We start from the raw sequence: 23,485 nt of genomic DNA, 5'->3' as shown, positions 1-23,485 counted from the left end.
AGTGTAAATGGATTCACTTGAAACTGATCTAGCATTTTCACATTTGAGAAGAACATTCAGCTATCCAAAAGTGAATGAAAATAACTTCAAGTTCATGAAGGTAACGACAGAATACTGGAACAAGAATTCAACAAAGAATATAAAAAGGACAGAAGACATTTTTACATTGAAAAGAAACATGAAAAGTTTTCCACACTGTCTGTGTAGTCAATTATGAATTACAACAGCCTCTTAGGCTAGTACTGCTCTTATGTTGACTACTTTTACCACAAGCTACCCTGAAGAGGTAAGAAAATGTTTCCGAATCAACATAACCAGTTACCAAAGTAGGGCTTCATAACATGATAGTGTAGAAAACATCACGAGAAGCCCTGTTTCATACATCTGCTTGAGGCTTGACCACGAAATAAATAACCATTGACATGGGAACGGGTCTACTGAAATTCATCCTCGTCACTGGAGTAGATGTACTTGGCCTTCGCAGCCGCGTTGCGACCAGAGCGTGCCCGCGGTGCAACCGTCTCGGCTGGCATAGCTTCAAAATCTTCAGGGGCGAAACTGTCGTCATCATCTTCATCACTGTATGCAGCCTTCTTGGACTTCTGTTATTGTGGGGGGAAAATAAAGAATATGACAGTCAGGGCTTAACATAAACTTTCAAGAGTTGCCACCAACACAGCAAAGCTGTAAAGTGTTTAGTAAATGTCGATGTGTTTTTAAAACTGTTCCCACGATAGCAAAAGTTTATTATAATGTCAACGATGATCATTTCGGCTTGTTTTGATGCCTTACCTTCTTTGGCGCTTTCTTTGGCTTGGAAGAAGCATCAGACTCATCACTGACAAAGTCGTCAATTGGCTTCTTCTTGGAAGGTTTCTTTGCTGCTGCTAAAATGTAAGAATGTAAAATGTACCTGTCAAATAATGCTTAGTGTACATTCTTATAATAGTATGTTTGATTATTTCATCACATCGAAGTCCCTTGCCAGGAGCCGTCTGCCGGGTAACTGGAAACACAACATTTTTCCCCCCTTGGCCTTATTTGAACCAAAATATGTGGATGAACTTCACCTTTCTTTGGCTTTGCGACAGGTGCATCAGAGTCCGAGTCTGAAGTCGCCTTCTTCCTTTTTGCAGCAGGTATCTTGGCCTTGGCCTTCACTATGGCATCAAATATGCTCGGCTGGTTGGTATCTGGTGCTGAGGGAAAACACCACACAGAAGAAGAGGTCAATAAAGCCCATAAAACTTCAAACCTGTGGCCATTTTTAGTTGAAATGTATATGTATCAAACGAAAACTTTTCTCGAGATCAGCGTAGCATATGAATCCTACCTTTGGTCTTCTTTGGAGCCTTCTTTGCTGGTGCTTTTCCGTTCCCCGCAGCTTTCTTGGCAGGTGCCTTCTTGGTCTTCCCGATGGCGCTACTGGAGTCGCTGTCAATGCTGATGGGGTTTTCTCTGTCTGTGGAGGAAAAAAATCAATCCTGTTAATCAACTTTGATCTTTAGTTTAGACTTCCATGACATCTCTACACTGTATCAGTGTACACTGTATAGTAAGCTAAGAATGCATTCTTTGTTTTTCCTGCCTGCTACTGCACACCTAAAATCACAACTAACAGCTTAGGTCTACGAAAAAATGTTATGTTTCCAGTTATGGTGCTGTCTTTTCCGCACCGATAGACCCAAAGAAAAGGTTAGTGTCGGCAGGTTTTTGCTAGGATCGGCGAGGTAACCAGAAACGCAACATTCTTTTTTCCTAGGCCTTACCATACTTCCTGATCCTCTGTATGACTCTGCTGGTACTGACCATACTAGCTTCCTTGCCACAAGCCTACTACATGCTACAGATTCAGAGATGGTATCAGCAAATGTTTGTTGTTGATGGAGTGATTCTTACCTGAGTCTATGTCTATTGGTCTTGTCTCTGGTTCAGAGTCCGGGATGTCGGGAATAGACACTGCCTCTGAGCCACTGTCACCAAACATGGGTTCAGGGTCGGGTTTTGGAGCAGGGGGCGGCTTTGTCGCCCTGTGAAAAAAATAAGACCCTGTTACTGCTCTGTTTGTGTACCATATAACATGTCCAATTAATAATACACACAGCTTCAAATGCAAGAAAACAGTTACTCAAGCAACTGGATAGATTTTGGAAGCGGCCAAACGTTTCTAGCAGCATCCACTACCTTTCATCAGTGACTGGAAGAGACTTGTAGATCAACAGGTTTTAAACCGAAGACTATGAATTGATATGTAAATAAGGTGAAGACGAAATTCTAAATAGTCCAGCAGGAAACAAAAAATGACAAAGTGAAGATAAAGGTGAAGCTTTAAACTTTGTTACACAAAACCTGGATAGGAGTGTACATGTTAGAATCAAACTGTAGAAAGAAAGACACACATTTTTAGGAAACCAACAATGTTATTTGTACACCAGTAATAAAAAATAAAAAATAAGCAACATCACAGAAAGAAGTCCATCATTTAAGAAGTACCAAAGGAAGAAACTAACGAAACCCTTTCTATAAACCTTTCCAACACCTTGTTCACCAGTTAGTGCTTTTTAACTTCAAGTGTTAAAAAAACACCAACAAAACGTTGAATTGTTTTGAGCACTTTTCTGTGTCTTTATTATAACTCACTTGGCAGCCTTTTTCTGAGGCTTGGGCTCGGGGATGGATGCATCACTGTCATCATCCTCACTATCAAGAACACTAGAGGTTGGGTTACAAGCATGCACATTTTAAATAACTCAATCAAATAAAGAAACTCAGGAGAGAACTTCTACCAACCAAGTGATAAGCGAAGAAATAATAAAAGGTGGGATGAATTGGCAGTGTGATTATTTCTACATGATTTGTTTCATAGTGGTTAATATGCACGTGAAATCCAGTTCATGTTTTGTTTGTTTGCGTTCAACGAAAAAAATGAAATGACATGAAATGTTATGAAAATGTCTTGAACTGGTCTATGGGCTTTCATATAGCAGTTAATATGCATATGAAATCCAGTTTGTGTAAAAATTGTTCATTTGCAAACAATGAGAAAAATGAAATGATATATGGTGACGAAGATGATATATTATGAAAATGTTGTGAACTTCACTGCAGTCTTAGGGCTTTCAATCTTAGCATTTTAATCTTTTTAGAAAAGAAGAGTTTCCTGATGTCAAAGTTGATTTTTGAAAAAGTTGGACTTACTTTGGTTTTCTGGGAGCGGCCTTCTTCTTTGGCTTGGGAGCAAACTCATCATCATCACCGTCAGAGTTGTACAGCTTGAAGGAGTCATCGTCGTCGTCCTTAGCAACAGAGGGGATCCAGCTGTCTTCTTTGTCACTCTCGTCATCAAGGGCGTACTTCTTGGCAGTAGTGGCTGCAACAAGATACAGTAGTTGATGTTAGCATATGTAGTATGCAGCGGTGTTTCTAGGAAAAAATTGCAAAGGGTAGCACAGCGAGGGAGTGGAGGATGGTGTGGAGTTTAAAAGAATATTATGTTAAATGGGACATTCTAAGGCTTCCTGAAGGAGGAACTTACTGTCAGACGAGTCACAGTTGAAAACTGTGGCCACATGTGACCTAGTAGAAAAAGCTGTATACGGCACTACTACTCAATCAAAATTAGCATGTCTACTCAATAAGACAGTGGCTGGGATGGCAAACACAGATGTCCTCCAAATAATCATAATCAGATCAACATGGCCAAAAAATAGTACCTGCTGCTCTCCTGGGCGCCTTTTCCCGCGGTGCAACATCGATGTCCATGTTGTGGTCAGACATGTCATCGTTTGACCCATCAGAGTCCTCGTCCAGCCACTTTGGCCTCTTGGACGGTTTGAAGTCCAGAGTAGACTGCTTTGATTTGCCTGCTGTAAAACCAATAGGACATTTAACACAAAAAGTAGTTATTACTAATATCAGAGGGTCTAGACCATCAGTAAAATGTCCAGGAAGTTGTCTGTTCATTTTTACTCTTTAATTCTTCTCCACAAAACATGTAGGACACCACTGTTTTTTTCATTTGCATAAATTTATCGTTATCAGCAAGTCGATTAATAATCTTGGCCAAGACAGTTATGTTTTTGTATGTATGTATGTATGTGTGTCTGTCTGTCTGTGTACACGATAACTTGCGAATGCCTGGATGGATTGTCTTCATATTCAGCATGTGGGTAGGTCTTGATGAGACCTCAAAATGAAGACATTTTGGGGCCAACTAGCGGCTTTCTATGGTATTGCAGGAGAACTTCTGGTTTTGATATCCTGTGTTCTGGATAAGCTATGGTCACGATTTGTCATTAGTAGATAGCTCTTGTGGTTGGGAAAATGTGACATAAGTTTGGGCCTCTAGTTCTATACGAAACAATACTTGGAATATTCTATAAAAGTATAAACAAAGGATGTTACCTCCTAGTCCCCCCTTAGTCTTCTTGGCTACCCTCTCGGCCAGAGTGAGCTCCTTGGCAGCTGCCTTGAACCCAAACTCATCCTCATCTTTGCCGAAGCTGGAGTCGCCCATGTCTGAGGTTTTGTCTTCAGCCTTTTCCTTCTGTAAACAAAACCATACAAAGATACTTGTGAGTAGTTTCATCAGGCTGGTAAGTCACTGAATATAAAGACTTTGTACACAACAGAGTGTTTTATTCAGCCAATGTTTTGGTGACTGTCTGTCACCTTCCTCAGGGTGATTCTGACTGGTTCACTTTGCACTGCAGCTATAGTTGTCACTGCTTACAGATGCGGTCCCAAAAGTAAAAAGGAAATTGCCCTGAGGAAGGGTCAAGCAGTCACCAAAAGGTTGGTTGAATTAAACACTTGGGTGGGTACGAAGAGTCTTTTTACTCATACAAATAAACATCTGAAGCTTTTACATTACAGCTTTGTTTCTGACACAACAAATGCTATGGTGAAGCCATACAGTCAAGTTGTATGCAGTTCGTAATTCATTCACCCTATTTGAGAAGCCCCCAGCATGACTATCAAAGCATCCATGCATTTTGAAGCACTTAGAAGCAACTTGAAAGCAATAAGGGCCAGTTTCAAAGTTTCATGTTGCTCTATCCTGCCTACTCTGTGATTCAACACTGCAGCAAGCACATTGGATCTGTGAGACCACAAAGCAACCTTGTAACCCCCTTTTAATAAAATAAAAATGGATATACTTCATCTAGCTCCAATTCCAAATATGCTTTCCCAATTTCCCCAGAAAGTGTGTACTGCAACTGTGATTATCATGTAAGGAACAACACGTATTGGGTTAAAACATTCTACAAGCGTTCACACACAAACCATCTTCAAAGTTACAGCTCTCACTTTCTTATGACTGCTTAAACATAGTAAATCTTTCTTTGCTATTGTTTACTCCAACATTAAATCTTACTTGTACAAATGAAAAGTTATACATTACAGTTCTACACTACTGGTTACAACAGAATATGTCCTTGCAATAACAACTGTATCAATCTTTAATGTAAAATCATCTTGGAAGACAACTGAATTGCATTTAGATTTTCTACATGTCTAAAGAAGTAATATTTTAAGAGCACGTAAACATTACAGTCAATTATAAAAATTTACCTCAAGATTTTCATATTTAAAAACTCATATACTTTTAAAAGGTTTCCTTTAGATGGACAGTGACAAAAGCGTACATGGGCCTATAACCAGGCTTTCAAAGCTCTCATAATGATGGAGTCTGTTAATCTATTAGACCTGATGAGTGGGAGTTTATATTGAGTGTGTACCTTGACTCTCTTCCTTTCTGCCTGAGCTGCTTTGCTGGCGGCAGCTTTCTTCATGGCGGGGTCGATGACTGGGATGACGCGCCTTCCAACGGGAGAGGGCTTGTACTCGTGCTTCACTGCTGCGGTGCGCTTGTTTTTTCCCTTAGGATCCTTGGCCTTGATTTTCCCCGAGCTTTGCTCGTCTTCTTTCTCCTGCTGTTCCACTCTCTACAAACCAAGAACTTGTGTTATTTTTGTTACATATACATGTAGATAAAGATGGGGAAGATGTTTCAGATGGCATTCTGTTCTGTAGTAGTTATTCACAATTGTGTACGTCTGATGATCTAGGGATGTCTCTGTGGCCTAACTTATAGCAGCCTCCCAGTTAGACTTCAGTTCAAGTCCCGGGGTCACTTGGTTGGGGCTTCACCATCTTTCGGAAGGGACATAAAATGTGGTTCTCAATCTCATGTTCAAGGAGGTGCCTTGTGCACATCAAAGGGGAAGGGCTAGCAACTCCTCCCTGTAAAAATATACCCAGCTACTGAAACAGCAAGGTAACTTGCTGCCTTATGTGCCACTAGGCACTACAACAAGGGTCTGAACAAACATCTATTATACAATACTAGACAAGACCCCACATTGGGGCATAGTGTCTAGGACAAAAGTAGAGGCATTAGAGAACAAACGAACTAGGTAGGAAATACCTCAAGCTCTTCCACAAAGTCGTTCAAGTCGTCCTTCCACAAGTCGCTGGGCGTCTTGTGTCGCAGATCCTCGAGCTCCTGCCCCTTCTCGCGCTGCTGCTTCAGGAGCTCCTCCTTCTTCTCCCTGGACAGGTTCCACAGGGGCATCCCCAGGAGGTAGTTGTAGTCCGGGCCGCCACGCGACGCTGTCGAGGACGCAATGCTCTCAGCCTCATCCTGTTGGCCAACATTAGCAAGCAATGGTTTAGAAGCAAAACTACAAAGGTTCAAAGAATAGATCTACAGGTTTTATTTTTGTTACTGAATGAATTCAAAACTGGATAAGAGATAGGGGACAGATGTTCCTGATGGTATTCTGTTCTTTCAACATTCAACATAGTTTTCCTAGGTATGCAACCTTATTTTTCTTTCCTTTTCTACTGACGTTTCGGCAGCCGGTTGGCTACCTTCATCAGTGCAAAGTCAACTTGTCCAGCTATCAACAGTCAAAGTACATACTACTTCAGTTTGATGGTTGATTGAAACAAATAGAAAGATTTCAGATACTGTAAGTGCAAGCTTTACTAACATTATTCTAAGTAGGTACTAGTAGATTAAGACAATAGAAAACATCATGAGAAAAAGAAATTTTATACCCTTGTGCAGAAAGCCTGAATTCCATGTGAATAGTAGGCACAACATGGAGAGAGAGACGAATAGGTGAACATAAGAACAGAATTCAATCTAAACAGGAATTTCCACTCCCTTTCTTCTGCAAAAGGGACAAACATCCCTCACAATGGATTGACACCTTTACTAACAGTACAGTTTATACAAGGACATGTAATATAAATCTTTACCTAGGTATTGGAAAAGACATCTGGTAAAATGCTTTCAGTAAGAGTAATTTACAGTAATTGGTATCAATGACTGCATTGAATAAGACTGAAAACTTCAGGCAGAACGCCTGCTGGCAATGGTATAGGACTTTGTATAGAATAGTAAAGAGACAAGTGATATTGAATACTACTTCTTTAGATAATACAGTTTCATTTAAATGTCTGTTTGTAAAACTTCCCATATCTTTTAGAATTACGTAGATATTATAATTAATAGTAAGTCAGCTGACAAACCTCCTCTGCATCTAGGAGGTCATCAGGCTTGTCCTTGTCCGCTTGCGACTCTTTCCACGCCTTGACGGGGTCGCTGTCGAACCCGCGGGCCTGGAGCATCTGGATCAGCTCACGCTTTGGTTTGTTCTCTAAAGGGGGAGAAGGAGAAACAGAAGATTAGCACCTCTCAGTTCCAGCTGTACTACAATAAGGCCTAGGAAGAAAAAACATGTTGTGTTTCCGGTTACCTGACCGATCCTAGCAAAAACCTGACAGTGTCTTTTTTGGTAAACCCCTGGCAAGAGACATAAAATTTCAGATCTGACATCTTGAGTGATGAAAATTCAAAACAGAATCAAAGAAGTCTTACTGTATTTCACATTCTTTTGACAGATAAAGGCTTTTGACAGTTGAAACATTGTTCTTCTTTGTTCACTTTTGTTTTGTACACAGGATTATTCCAACAGAAAGCTTTAAAAAGAATTTCAATAACTTCTCTCAAACTCCACACCGAGGGAAAGGAGAAAAAAAAAAAACACCATCCCTTGCTCTGTCTCTCAACTCCCTCGCGTCTCATCATGGCATGCAATTATTTTCTAGAAAAACCCCTGTATAAGAGAAATGTGACTGACCGATGATGATCTTGCCCTCTATCTTCTCCAGGATGAAGCGTGCCTGGTTGTTGAGCTTGCTGGACTCAGCCTCCAACATCCCCATCACCCAGTCCTTCCTCTTGGTGTACCACTCAAGCCGCAGGTCAAAGAACTCCTGCAGGATCTGCTGGGCGCTGTTGTAGGTCCGCAGGCAGCCATTATGATCAAACAGAACCTAAAGGAAATACAGACATCTGTTTTTAAAAATGCACCATGTAAAATTAAAATAATTCGGTCCCAATATACTGCAAAGCTAACTGCATAATAAAGTTGCAAAGTTTGAACTCCAGCTGTTCCAAGGGAAGCACTACAAATATGCAAACTTCTCTGACTTTGGTTGGGGAAGGTCATATTGAGGTCACCTGCTGGCGCCGAATGGCAGCCGTCCAGACCCTTGCGACAGTTCCACAAAGTGTGGAGCAAATATGTATCTGTTGTGTATTATGTGGTTGTAGGCCATGCAGCAATTGAGCACTGGCTGCCATTGTACAGGTAATTTCTGACCAACAAACCATTCTAACTCCTGGCTATGATTTTGCATCCATTCATTTTGACTGTGGTATTGGTGGGTTGGGCATACTTTACTAATAAGACTGGTGTAGTGAACAGCACAGACAAAATGTATTAAAGCTAGAGGTGGGAGCTTTAACCGTTAGCACATTGAAGTAGCCGTTTGGCACTCCATTCTCTACTGGTTACAGAGTTAGGCAGCAGGGAGAAGGTTAAGCCTTACCATGTTGGTGCAGGCGATGTTGGCCTGTAGTTTGAAGACTTTGTGCAGTCCTGTTGCTTCAGCCTTCATCAGCTGTTCTTCTGTCATGGAGACCACAAACCGGACCGTCGTGTCTGTGTGGTACTCCTTGTAATCTCTACAGTGATCAGAGCACATAGAGAAAGAGTCACCCACAATGAGAGAGTTCCATTAAATCAATTTCTGTCCACTATTTAAAGGTATACAAGGTAACAGTCACTCAAGCAAGGATTTTGGAAATGGTCAGACATTTCAGGCAACATCCACTACCTTTTGTCAGTGACTGGAGCAAGCAGTCTTTGTGGTCACTGACGAAAAGTAGTGGATGCTACCTCTGTATCTGTATCTATATAGCCGGTATAACCGCCATTCGGCGTAACACAACAGCTAAAACATCTGACCGTTTCCAAAATCCATCCAGTTGCTTGAGTGACTGTTACCTTGCGTATCTTATTACCTGGATGTCTAACCTTCATTGACGTGTTAAAAGGTATGTTTGACAAAGCAGACGGAAAGGTCATTACTTAATATTTTTACACAGAAGTAAAAAGTTGCCTAGTCACTCAGCCATTCAACGCGAGTTGGCCATTCAATGGCACTTGGGCATTCTATGACAAACTTTAATCACAGCTGTAAGACAGACATACGTGATCATGCTGGGAGTCTTGTCTGTTCCGTGCAGCATGACCTCCAGGACAGTCTCCTTGTAGTTCTGTGTCCAGGTGCGGATGGGCAGCTCCGTGATCTCGATGGTGTTGTTGTCCAGGATGGCCACCTCACCGTTTGCCACATAACGGTTCTCGTCCAACTCTTCAATATCTCCCTTGAAGTTCTTGTAGGAAGGAATCTGGGAAGAAGGGAATAGACAAAATCTGTTGTTACACTAGTGACTACGCAAAGGTTCAAATAAACACTTTATCTTTTGACAGGAGCATCAAAAATAATTATTCTTTTGCAACGTGTTCTAAAAAATGAAGGGATGTCCCTTTAGTTCAACTGGTAGCAGCCTCACAGTTGAGCTCCTGGTTCCAAATAGTTGCTAACCCCGGTTCAATCCTGGGACAAGACATCTCGGTTGGACTGCACCGTCTTAATTTCGGAAGGGACTTAAAATTTGGGTCCCACATTTGAGGAGGTGCCTCGAACATGTTAAAGGGGAAGGGCAAGCAACCCCTCCCTGTTGAAATATACCCTGTTACTGAAACAGCAAAGAAACTGACCCGTGACTAGGCACTACAAGGTAAACAACAACAACTAACAAATTACCATAGGCAGGGGATCCTTTCCGTCGATCATCCTCAGCACGTTGTTGATGATCTCGCGCACGTCGTAGTTGGGCACCTTGGTGGCCCACCCCGTCCCGATGCCCTCGGCGCCGTTCACCAGGACCATGGGGATGATGGGGATGTACCACTCCGGCTCAATCTTCTGGTTGTCGTCATACTGGTAGTTCAGCATCGGCTCATCAAAGGTGTTGAACATCTTCTTCGCAAGTGTGCTGGAAAGGAGAGCAACAGATCTTAGCAAGAAGCGGGAAACTCTTTTTATGATTGCAGAAAAGATTTTGATTGTTGTCATTGTACTGGTAGTTCAACATCGGCTATCAAAGGCGTGGAACAACTTCCTTGTAAGTGTGCTGAAGGGAAAGCAACAGATTTAGCAAGAAGTGGAAAACTTTTTTTTAAAGATTCCTTGAATAGTTTCATCAGTTTGGATGTCACTGGATAAAAAGACTCTGTACACAACCTTCCTCAGGGCAATTCTGACTGCTTGAATTTGCACTGCAGCTGTAGATGATGATCAGGGCTTGAAATACTTTTTCTATCATCACCGTGAAATTGTAATTATTTATGATTCGTTCACACATCCGTTCTGTAAATCACTCTGCGCCACCATGAAGTTAAACTTAAAGTTCAATGAAAATGTCCATTTTCCTTACACCGTGAAATTTTGCTAACGTGAAGATAAAATGAATTACAGTTTCAATGTTTAAACAACAATAGAATATTTGTGGATTTGTGGCAACCTTTACCTGAGCATTGTGAAGATGTATCGAGGGCTGGCTGCGTCCTTGCCGCCGTGGATCCTCGTACCAAACTGACCGATGGGCTGCAGCAAGTTCATGTTGTTGCTGCCGACAAAGTTCTGCGCCAAGTTGATGATGGTTCCCATCAACGACATCTGAAGAAAAAATAACATAACAAAATCAGCTTCCTTAAATAATTTCTGTATCTAGCAAGGTGATCAATTGGCCATGTACAACAAAACAAAGAAAGAAACCTCTCCATGTTGAAAATTTAAAATTTGAGAGCCGGAAATTCTGTGTGGCTTGAAAGAAACTGAGGATTACAAGAGAAACTGGAAGTAGGGATGTTCATTTTCTACTTTCGGGGAGGGACTGTAATGAACTTGTAGCTTAACCAGAGGCAAGAAATAATGCTGATACCCCACGGCACACTAGAGAGGAGAGACAATTAACAAACAAACCTCTCCATGATGGTATGCTGACATCTCTGCCACAGAACCAGCCAGCTGGGCCACCTTCACCTCCCGTTTGTCGTTACGCTTCAGGCACGTGAACAACACCTTACGCTGGCCGGGCTTCAGGCCTGGGATTTAACAACAGTTGTTATCAAATTTCTCTTAAAAAAACATGCAACTACTTCACAAAGAGAACTGCCGTACTGTTAAATCTGGGCTATTGTGTGACGGGTTAAAAACTCCAGTCAGAGAACTCTTAATATGAAATCATGCAATCTGTCATTCATTGTTGGAACTAGAGAAAGAAAAAAACTGTCAGCGTGCACAAACTCTTTTACCAGTCGAGTCAATAACACCCCCTTGCTAACAGTTTAAGATTCCAATTCCAGACCCCCTGATATAACAAAACGGAGCAGCTCACCGTCCACTAGGGAGGGGATGGACCTCTCGTTGTCAGAGTTGGAGAAGAGGACCAGTTCCTTGTGGACGAACTCATTGAAGGTGAGGTACTTGGTCTCCTTGCCGTACAGGTACTGCTCGCCCAGGCCCATCTCTCTCCGCTGCTTCCTGTCCTGCATCCAGTTGGTCAACCACTCCTTACGGTTGTCGCACTTCTTCTTGTTGAAGGCCTGGGGAAAACAGGACAGCAACAAAGCAAGAGGTTAAATCTGTTCTAAAGAGAGGACAAAACTCTAGGTACACCTTGCAAAAGAAAAACACATCTCCTGTCTACAGTTTCAGGGCTCGAAATTCCTTTTTGGAAATAGGGGCACTGGTTTACCCAACCCAAACAATTAGGTACACAGAGAGAATTTTGGGTGCACCACCACCAAAGAAAATAAAGTTGAATGTCAGCAAAACATAATTACAAAGTTTAACACCACTGCCTCTCCTAAGAAATTCAATCTGTCATTCTGTACCTAACTTTAAAATTTCAAGCAATACATCAAATTAAGTACAACTAATGTTTCTATTGCTTTTTCTAATACTTACATTTCAAGAATATTCTGTATCCTACTAGTGTACAATTATAACACCTTCACTCTATAGTCTACAAAATATCTAGGTCTACTGGTGCACCCACAGTCAAAATTTAGGTGCACATCTCTAATTTTGGGTGCACGTGCAGGGTGAGTTTCCATACAGTACAGGCCAGAAACCTGTCAGACATTTGACAGTGACGCCGTCTGCGAAAAAAACCCTCAAGATGGTACTTACCAGATCAACGGCTGCATCGTCCTCAGGACCGTTGTACTTGAAAGGAATGCGGTGACGATGCATGTCTGCAAAGTACTCCTTTGCTTCTTTAGACGTGCTCGTACCCAAACCTTGGTGTGGGTCAAGATAGATTTTATCAGTTAGCAAAAGCTCTTAACGGTTGCAGTAAGGCAACATCCACACCTCTAACAATTCAAAACAAACCCTCTCTGTATACACAGGGTTGGACAATTCCATTGGCCCGATTGCCCAGGGCAAGTGAAAGTGCTGATCGGGCAAGTGCATGTCCTACCATACTTGGGTGATTGGGCCAGTGTGATTTTTCTATGTATGTTATTTTCCCTTCATAAAAAGATATCCTTGCTGCAAGTAAAACTACATAGAAATATGTCATATAGATTTCAGGCCAGGGAAAAGTCGGTTTGGGCAAGTAGATCTTTTGTGTACTTGCACTGTAGGGCAAGTCAATTTTTCAAAAACTTGTCCAACCCCGGATACAAATTCAGGGACAAAATGACTATGCAACAAAGACAAGAACATAGGTATTTTTGGGACAACACCTTTGTAGTACTTGACCTTCCATGTGTGCCAGTTGCTAGTTTCTGACTTCCACTCCTCAAACTCTGGAAGACTGTAGAAGGACAGGTCCTGCTTGTTCTTGCTAACCTGTCAGTGTTATGGGAAATAATTTTCTGTTTACCAATTGTATAATTTTTTGTTATATAAATTTCATTCTATTTATTCTGTAAGTGGCAGATTAGTGTCTCTGACACTGATGAAGATCTCAATAAAACAAAGTTACAGAGTACGCTGCTTCAGTGGAGAGTTTCCTCATCCTAGATAATTCGTTGTGAATTGTCAAATGTCCACAAACTGGTTACTCTAATTCACTTTATCTTCACGGTAGCAAAATTTCACGGTGTAAGGAAAATGGACATTTTCACTGAACTTCAACTTCACAGTGGCGGTAGGTGATTTACGGAACGGTTGTGTGAAGGAATCATTAATAAGGTTTTTTCATGGTGATAAGTTCACGGTTCAGAGGTAAACGTGAAAACAGTGAACATAAAGCTACAGTGTAAAGAACAAGAATTACAGTACACTGCTTCAGTGGAGAGTCTCCTCATCCCAGACAATTCATTGTGAAATGTCTACAAACTGGTTACTATTCAGCCTCACTTATAAAAAAAATAAACATTCGATACGTGTGATAACCCAAGTTATCACACAGGCTTCTACTTTTATCAAATGGGCTTTCATAGAATATGGCGATGCCGATACGGAATACACCGTGTTGTTATATATAAGTTAACTAACATACATGTTACGCCGTGTCTATAAATGCTATCTTAAAGCCTGTTCAAGGACCCACCTTGACGATGGGAGTGATAAACTGCTCCAGGAAACGTAGTCTGAGCAGCGATGGCCAGTTGTGGTGGATGAAGTTGATCAGGAGTCCCTTGATATGGGAACCGTCTTGATCCTGTGTGCAGAACATTGGGACATGTTAGTTGTTACATTTTGTTATGTGCTATAGAAAACATAATGTGCTGAAGTACTGAATAGAGTCAAACAAAACATCAGTCCGTACAAAGACCTCCTCACCATAGTAAAGAAAAGGTATGGTCATGTGTCACGGTCATCGGGACTAGCCAAATGTTATGTCTATCATGCAAAGAACTGTCCAGTAAGGAAGAAAGAGGGGTTGGAAACGAAAAAGATGGGAGCATAATATCAGAAAATGAGCAGTCGTGAAACTGTGTGAGACGCTAAGAAAATAGAAAACTAAGAAGGGTTGGACAAAACTGGCTGCCAGATCTTCTGTGGTGCCCTAACAGTCGAATAGTTAGACTAAGGGATACAAGAGATTATAAAAACCATGTTTTGGTCAACTTGAAAGAAAAAAAGACAGAACACCTGTACAATACCTGATCTGTCATGATCATGATCTTGCCGTAGCGTAGCGTCTTCATGTCGTCGTCAGTCTCGTACTTCCTCTTGTACTGCAGGCCCATGATCTTAATGACGTTGTTGATCTCAGCATTCTCCATGATCTTTAAGTAAAATAAGGTTCGTTATTAGTAGCAAAACAAACAATACCAAAATTCCTACCTCATCTAAATAACTTATATGCACCCAAACTCATCATTTTCATACTCCTTGCTCTTAGACTCATACTTCTTAATCTTAGATTAAAGAGTTGAAGCAAACACAAAGTTCAGCTTCCAGTGTTCTCTATCATATATTTTGTCAGTCAGGTCTTTTCCACTTAAGTTCCAGGACTCAATAAGGTCCTTTATGTCGAGTATGGGCAGCCTATTCTCCTTTTAGCTTCTGGAGACCAAAGGAGCAGTTTACCAGCTGGTTTGTCATGGCAAGTAACCACCTGAACAGTGAGTCTTGGCCGACTGCACTTGACTTCCGTAGAGATGAGTGGAAGAGTACCATAAAGTTTTTTGTTTGTTATGTAGTTCCACCCAGGTTTGCTGTATATAACACGCAGCAAGCTCATCTTTACTGTAATCCCAAAACAGTAGAAAGAAGGGATTTAATCATTTCTTTCTTGGTAAATGGTTGTTCAGCACACACAGCCAGGGCTGCCCAACTAGCCCGTGGCTATTACAAAAGGCTAAGAAAGAAGGGAAATACAAAGACTTGAGTACCTGTTTGGCTGTGGCGTCTCTGACGTTGAGAAGTTTACCCCTCAGTGGGAAGACACCAAACTTGTCTCTCCCGATCACACCCAAACCCGACACAGCCAGTGTCTTGGCTGAGTCTCCCTCAGTGAGGATCAGAGTGCAATCCCTGGAGTAGCGCGTACCTACAGGACAAGCAGGAAGTAAGAACATAACTTTCAAAAGGAGCCTCAGAAATCATCAACAACTTTCACGGTTTCTTTGTTTTAAAATGGCGCAAGTGGTAACAGCCCCGCTGCTTGGCCATCTGGTTCAAATTCCGTGGATCCGGGGGCCAGAGTTCGATCCAAGGGTCGGCCCCATGGCCAGCTCAGACATGTTGTAAGGGATTGCATTTGTCATTTTGGATGGTGATGTAAAGCCGGCAGCCCCATGTATGAGGGAGCTTCTGGCATAAGCCTCAAACCTCCGCATGTAAAACTACCCAACACACTTATCGAGAAGAGAAGGGGTGACCTGCTGTGCTTGGCTAAACACTTGATGCATAACAAAGCCGCATTGCACTACTACTGGCTACTAGAACATGCTTCACCTCAATTGAGGATGACTGCTTTACCTTTACCAGATGCACCTTTCTTTTCATTATTTCAAAACCAACCCAGGAGCACATGTACCTGCATCATTAGCGTCGTCCAGCTTGGGGATGCCCTTGAGTCGCGTGGCCTTGGTGCCGCTGCACTTCTTGTTCATCTGTGTCTGTGTCTTGAACTTGACCCAGTTCATGATGCTCTCCACTACACCACAAGTAAGGACCTGCAAAAGGGGAGGACTTTTTCTTTACACTTATTTCTTTGGCCCACAGACTACTGTAATTCTGCAAAAGGGGAGGACTTTTTCTTTACACTTATTTCTTTGGCCCACAGACTACTGTAATTCTTGATTTGTTAACGGTAACTTAATTTCAGCTACTTGAATAGTCACTAGTAAACCGCTAAAATTTCATCATTGCAAATATTTGGTCACTAACATTTGAGACAGTGATGTTTGTTTCCATTGTTAAAATTAAATGCAGTGATCTTCTTTTTCCCCCAACCTAATATTACCAACTGCAATATCAAATGGACTTACAGTATAACTTTTCAGAGAAAAATATGTCAAAACCCTTTCCTTCTCCCTAATAACTTACGAAAGACTTGGCACTGTCTATTCCTTCTGGTGTAAATATGATAAAACTCAGATAATGACTTACACTTTTGATGAACTTGTCGGTAGGGGTGCACTGGGAACCAAACTTCTTGGCCTGAAGTGTCATGTTCTCTTTGGTCTGGGAGTCGAAGGACGGATTCTCGATCAAACAGTTGACGAACACCCACAGGTGGTTCTTTACCTGGTGGAAACAAGCATTGAGTGGTCTCAAGGATGTTAAATATCAGGCAGGGATTTTTCAAAAGAGGGGAACAAGGGTGCTGTGCCCCTGGTGAGCCTCTGACAAGCATAAAACTCTGATTGACTACTACTACTACCAGTAGTACCAGTAGAATTTTTAGTTACAAATGTTTTAAGGAATAAACATCACATAACAAAATGCTTGTTGAATTGGATGCTTCTTGATTGATATACCTAATACTCAGTGATACTAGTATCTAGAACTGATTGACTGATAGTGATAGTTTGTATTTCACTATGCTGCTTTATAGATCATATTTTTGCTTCGTTTGTGATTTGTAGGGCCTAGGTCTATACAATATCTGCCTTGCAAGTGTTCTGTAGTGTTTTATGTGTGGATTAGGCCGTTACAACACCAGCAATAGCTGCCTGTGTCCCATGTGTATCGTATTGTCACAATTCCAATAAAGTCAAAGACCTACCTGGAAAGGTTTCACTTGTATGCCACTCTTGTTCTTCTTCTTCACCACATCTATCAGTTTTTCAGTTAGCTTGTCCACCACATAGTCAACATGGCGTCCACCCTAATGTACAACACAGCAAAGATTAGGATTTTTAGTACATGATCATGAAAGAGTTACAATTTTATCATCCATTAAAAAGATTGAGAGAGCCTCAAGTGCATATTCTAAAAGCTCAAAATCAAGTTTATTACCAACAAATTACTTGTGTTAACTTGAGACTAGGAATTCATTTCATCTTGTTGACCTTATGAGACATTTTTCTTAAACAATGTGAGCTCAAAAGAAGGGTGCAAAGTGGTGCGAACTGACAGAATGACCTCTTCCTTCTTACCTTTGTGGTGGCGATACTATTGACGAAGCTGACTTGCTGGAAGCCCTTGTCACTCTGCACCACGCAGATCTCCCAGCGCGGGTTCACGACCTCGTGGACAACCTTTAGGGGGTTGCCGATTTCATCGGTCTTCCCGTTCAAGTACAAGTCTACGTACTGGCGGAACGATGTGATCTGGGAGGAACAAGAAACACCATTTGTAACACTAACAGTATGTAAATTCATGTCACACATAACTGCTTGGTAGAAATCCAAGCGTAGGGGCCCTTAGAAACCCAAATGCTCGGTCAAGCTTCTGCCAATTTGGAGTTTTTTCCCTGGTTGTCGCAGAAAATGCAAAGACAATACCCTAAATTTGAAAAGCGGGGGAGTGGCGCTGGGATTTTGGGGAGAGACGCAGCGCCCTTGCTCCATTGCTTAGGGACAGCCCTGGTCTAAGACTTGAGCAGCTAGGAGAAGCATAGCAAAACTACATGTCAAGTTGACAAGACTTTCTGGATACTCACAGGCAGTTTTTCTCCGTTCAGGAGGACCCTAACACCCTTGGTCGAGCCGGCGATGTCGTACGCCCGTCGCCTTAGCAACGCGACTGTGTCGTCATCCAGGCGCTCCATCTTAAACTTCGGAAGGTCAGGCTTGAAGGTCACACAGGTGAAGTCCTGGAAAAAGACAACAGTTAAGATTTTAAATGATGCTGACTGTTAACTACTCTTTAAAAAAGTTATGTTTGTCTGCGTGTGCACGTGTCTAGTGGAATAACTTAGAACCTCTAGATGGATTGTGATGATATTTGGAATGTGGATAGGTGTTGTGGTCAAGGTCGATTTTGGGCCTCCTGGTGGCCTACCTTGGTACTGCAGCAGGATTCTTTAATCTTTTGAAATGCTATTATGGACATGCATGTCTTTTTTCCATTTGATCAAAAAGGTCTTGGATGACATAATTGACTTCATTTTCAGATATGTGAATGTGACAGATATGTGATATGTATAAACTTGAGCATTAGCGAAGAACCAAAGCATTAATCATAAGAAGTCTTCACTTACTGCACCATGGTAGTCAACGATTTTGGGCTCCCCAGCCTTGCCCATGTTGTTCTTCCAGGTCTGTTTGAACTTCTTGCCCTCCTCCTTGGAGGCAGTTTCTATGGTGAACTCACAGCTGAAGATGTTGCACAGCTTGGCACCGTAACCATTCCTTCCACCTGAAGGTACAGACAACAGGAATTGTGCTATTACTTTGGGACAATAAAGATACAGACCGTAACTTGGAAACCACTGTTAACTCGAACTATTACCGACTTATGTAGAACGAGTGACAACTTGACTGTTGGGTATATCAAGCACAGTATGGCAGGCTTTTCAAATTTAGGTTTTACTACCCTTTTATTAGTCAGGGGTTCATCTAAATCGGGAGAGAGGGGCGCTGCACCCTCTTGTTTCAGCCCAGCATTCCCTTGTCGAATTCAGATTTTAGCTTAATATCCAGCATACAGCCGTCACTCAGCAATGGATTCTTCCATAAATTCATAGAATTCGCTCCCTGGCCTGTGTGTACTCCCTCTTGTTAAATTTTTCTAGAAAAAACCCTGTTAGTTTTAAGTATGTAAAAGAAAATAATTATGCTTTACCTGTGACCTTCCTTTCCTCGTCGTTGTAGTTGGAGGAGGTGAGAAGGTGTCCGAAGATGAGGGTGGGCACGTACACCTGCTGTTCCTTGTGCATGACCACGGGGATCCCCTTTCCGTTGTTCCAGATGGAGATCTTACAGTTCTCCCTGCAGGCGAAACACACAGGAAAACATGTACAAGTGAAACTAAATTGTCAGAATTAAAGGGGGACAATATATTATATGTAGTCATGAAACATTACTTTGAGGGAGATTTCCACACAAACATTCTCATCTTATTTTATTTCATTTTACTTTTTCTATATCAAGTTAACTTTGCTAGATAAGTGTTGCTAACGCTGAAGGGATGTATAATTTAAATGGCTAATTGGAACAGGCATTTTACTAGCAGGTACGACATTATGCACCAATGGTGCTCACTTCATGAACATGTTTTATCTAGGTAGGGCCATAGAACTTCAAAAACAATGGACAAAATGAATAGGATGCTGTTGCAAGAAAATAAAATACAGCATTGCTAAACTTTGTCAATTGTAACAATTGGGTTAACAGGGGTTAAGCATTTGTGATATTATTAAAAACTCACTGCCTATAGCACATTACAGTAACCAACACAAAGCCCATTTGGAAATGTTAGTTATGGCAAACATGTGAATTTTACAAATGTAGCTGATACTATAACGCAGGCCAGAAGCAAAGCATGCCCTATGATGATGCAGTGACCAACTCAAAAGTCAACTACACATCTATCAATGCAACAAAACAAAACAAAAGCAGCTATTCTAAGCCTTAAGCAGCAAACACAAAGCTGAGCCAAACATGCCCTAGCTCCAACAAAGCATAGGAACACCAGGCTGCTATTGAACAACCTGGTACTGTAGCACTTCCCATAGCAATACAACCACCGCCAATCTTAGGTTTTACATGCTTTTGCAATGACAACCAATTTCGATTATTTGTCACATTTTTCCTTTCATCTACTACATGTACTATGAGTAATGGAAAATCCTAATTTCTTTTTTTTTTTTTGCATAGAGTGTCGCCAAGACGCTCACCTAGCTAGATGCTTGATAGCAATAGTGTTTTAAGTGCTCAACTAGGAATAAATAGTTGCTCAGAACAAGCAACAACATACTGTTAAAAAAAACTTTGCAGATGTACAATACTTGTTTTGCTTTCCTAAGACTTCTATGCAATGGCCTTTTTATACTCATGCATGTACTGTTAGCTATGGGAAGTGTTACTACCACCTAACGTATACCAGACCCTCGAGTTGGGGTGGTACATCACACCTACCGAGATCTGCAAATGTAAGCAGAGGGGGATGGAAAAAAACATATCAGCAAATTCAAGTGACTCAAGGCAAACTAAAACACCTAATTCTTTTATCTCTAATCATATCTATTGGTGGCAAAGCAGTACGAAAAGGGCCAGCTAGTATCAAAAAGGCCACCAAGCCTTTTGATGCTGGTTGGCCCTTTTGATACTGCCTTGCCACCGATAGATCTGCTTGGAGATTAACTTCTCCTACATTACATTACATAACATATACATGCACCGTAATACAATCAGTTATTTCCAATGAAATATTTTGATTGTTTTGCTTCTGCAAGACTAGCTCATTTCAAGTCCAACACAATTATATTACATATTACAGTACCATAACTACCACTAGTACCATTGGTTGTTTTTTTAATTCATAAGACATAACTGAAAATGAGAAAATGAGAAAAGTCGAAAGTAAAGAACACTTACGGATCGATGGTGATCTTGATCATGTTCATGGTTAGATCCCGTTGCTTGTTGTCAGCAGCATTTACTGAAATCATACACAAATAACTTGAAATCATACACAAATGTACTTATATTCCACAGACAATAAATTGTAATTTCTCGCCTACTAATACTATTTACAAATGCTGACAAGGATAAAACTGTTTATCTTCTCGAATGAACTTTAACAGACTCCAATCTGTGGTACATATGGTTAGGTACTAGTATCTGGAACAGTATATGTATCACATAAATGATAACAAGTAAGTGCTTTTTACCGAGAATTTCATCAAAGATCTTGTAGAGACCAGGAACAAAGGTGATGGAACGATTCACCAGGCCCACATCTGGACCATCATGGACCCACATGTTCTGGAAAAAAATGATAAAGGTTTAAAAATCTACCTGTCTCATACACTGTCACATGATACACATACAAGGTAGTACCATGGCCTTTTCGAGGCCCTAGGGGTAGCGGGTTGTTATCCACTGTGTCTAGGGTACGGTAATGGGTGGCGGAACCCATTGCTTTCCTTCCGCTGACTATTATTTAAGTTGTACCTGCCCAACCCAAGTCAAGTACCCATTTGTACACGTGGGTGTCCTGTGAAGTGCCTTTCCCAAGAACACAACATTTTGCCAGGAAAATACAGTACCACACACTGTACATATTACTACATACATATCTCTATTTTTTGGTGATTTTGGGAATAAAGAAGCCAAAAGAAGTCTCCCTGGCTTTAGGGACAATGTCGATGATACATGTACAATGTACTTTCAAATTGACATAACCAGTACTGAAAAGGTACCTGTGTAAGATGTTCCACAGATCCGATGTAGGTGTCAGGACGGAGCAGGATGTGTTCTAACTGTGTCTTCTTCTGGTAAATACGCTCCACGGAGAGGCGTTTATTGTTCTTCTTTCCTCCCTTTGCTTCCTTAGGAGGGGCGTCGTCTCCGGCCGCGGCTGGTGCCTTCTTCTCTGCCTTCTTTTGGGCATTGTCAAACAAGGTCTGTGGGGCGGTGCGGGGGGAAAGATGAGTGTTACTTTGCAATGGTATAAATTATAATATCTACATTTAAGACACCCTCTAAGAGTTGCAATGGTAATGTTACATTACCATTGTAACTCTTGGAGGGTGTCTTTCTATTCTAGGTTGTATTATATCTATATATGTTTCAACTACTGCAGCAGCAGAAAACAGTGGACTACTACTACTAGTAGTACTACTTGTATCATATCATACCTGGGCTGCAATAACCTTCAAAGCGGGTGTTCCCACTGGCTTCCCTCGTTCGATTTGAATGATCAAAATAATGATGTACTACTACATGTAGTAGTATTTAGCCACCAAACGAAATTATTTAGGGACAAGCTGGAAAGGTGTGTGTGTGTGCGCGTGAAAATTATCAACATATAGTATACTTTGGACATCTAGCAACTTTTTTGAACTGTTCTAGAAAGAAGTCAAAAGACATAAAACTTATATTACAAGCAGCAACAGTCCACTGAATCATAAGGGAATCGGCAGGTACGAATCAGAAGGCGGTAACGATCTCCGATAGTAAAAACAGCCCAGCTCACCCTTAGAGGACTTTCCGCCTCCATCTTGAATATCTTGCGCTCAAAAGTTCAGCTGAATTTACGCCGAAATTTTAACAAAGAACCTTTGTCACGTCTTGACTACGATGTCAATCACTTCTCCAAACTCTGTTGGATATTTTCTGAGAAGAATCACGACACAAAACGCGTGAAAATTACGATTTTTAGGGAAAGTGTGTGCCAGCGGCAGAAAAACGATACAAAGTCGGCCGAAATTTGCCACAACCGCCAAAACCACACCGACCAATCAGAACGCGCTATTCGAATCTAAAATCTCGTGTTCTATCACGAGACTTCAGGCGAGATTTTCACCGGCGAACAGACGATTTTTTTATTATCGAAATTTACGCATAAATTATTGAGCTTCTGTGCCACTAACGAACATGATGCTTGGACAGAAATTGGTATATATCCCAAATATCAATAAAACGGGTCTTTTTCTGTAATCGATCGTTGGAACGAAGACGCAGCTGGCCCCAAATCTGTGCATCGGAACGCACATCGATAAAAACAAAGGACGGATCCTCATGACTGACATCTGCAATCGCAAAAAAATAATCTAATCAAATGTTAATCACGATGTTATACGTACCACCCAATCAGGAAGCGAACTTGTTCCTTCTTTTGCCGCCATCTTGGTATTTTGCTGGAGGACTCCGGGTTAGGTTTGATGATCTAACGGAGACCACGCAGCTTGAAGTTCTGGTTCGAAAAAAAGCCGGCTCTTCAAAACCGGCTCTTCGCTGCCTACGATCGGATCCAATGTGAATTTCAAGATCGGCAGAAATGAAGAAGTTTCAAGACCAATAGCTAAAATTCCTTGATCTTGAATTAGGCAGCAAACGGACGAAAATATTACAAGTAAATCAAGCACAGACTAGATTGACGTAATTCAAATGTCCGCCATTTTGAAGGACCATGTGCGTGATGCAAAAGTCCCCTTCATTGGTTCTTTCATACGTAAATTAGCTGGATTGAC

At 41.4% G+C, this 23,485-nt stretch overlaps 1 protein-coding gene across 1 annotated transcript; it reads right to left on the bottom strand.

The window, feature by feature from the left end:
- Nucleotides 1-126: 126 nt before the first annotated feature.
- LOC136421161 (DNA topoisomerase 2-alpha-like) lies at nucleotides 127-23,441 on the bottom strand. Its single transcript, XM_066408320.1, has 36 exons — nucleotides 23,099-23,441; nucleotides 21,713-21,916; nucleotides 21,182-21,275; nucleotides 20,886-20,949; nucleotides 19,132-19,277; nucleotides 18,548-18,705; nucleotides 18,008-18,160; nucleotides 17,502-17,675; nucleotides 17,129-17,230; nucleotides 16,510-16,647; nucleotides 15,935-16,073; nucleotides 15,288-15,445; nucleotides 14,553-14,678; nucleotides 13,997-14,107; nucleotides 13,185-13,290; nucleotides 12,625-12,734; nucleotides 11,828-12,035; nucleotides 11,413-11,534; nucleotides 10,958-11,106; nucleotides 10,192-10,423; nucleotides 9,573-9,772; nucleotides 8,908-9,043; nucleotides 8,154-8,349; nucleotides 7,543-7,670; nucleotides 6,431-6,646; nucleotides 5,742-5,948; nucleotides 5,160-5,219; nucleotides 4,405-4,546; nucleotides 3,714-3,866; nucleotides 3,199-3,370; nucleotides 2,641-2,712; nucleotides 1,900-2,030; nucleotides 1,334-1,462; nucleotides 1,071-1,199; nucleotides 793-887; nucleotides 127-602 (listed from the first exon to the last, which is right to left on the bottom strand). Exons 1-36 carry the CDS (start codon nucleotides 23,138-23,140, stop codon nucleotides 435-437), a joined length of 5,070 nt encoding a protein of 1,689 aa, XP_066264417.1. The 5' UTR covers nucleotides 23,141-23,441; the 3' UTR covers nucleotides 127-434.
- Between the last annotated feature and the right edge of the window lie 44 nt (nucleotides 23,442-23,485).

This window comes from Branchiostoma lanceolatum, chromosome 15 (genome assembly GCF_035083965.1).
Source record: "Branchiostoma lanceolatum isolate klBraLanc5 chromosome 15, klBraLanc5.hap2, whole genome shotgun sequence".
Classification (NCBI taxonomy): Eukaryota; Metazoa; Chordata; class Leptocardii; order Amphioxiformes; family Branchiostomatidae; genus Branchiostoma; species Branchiostoma lanceolatum.
The sequence above is the reverse complement of the archived record's forward strand: the minus strand, read 5'-3'. Positions and strand labels throughout refer to the sequence as shown.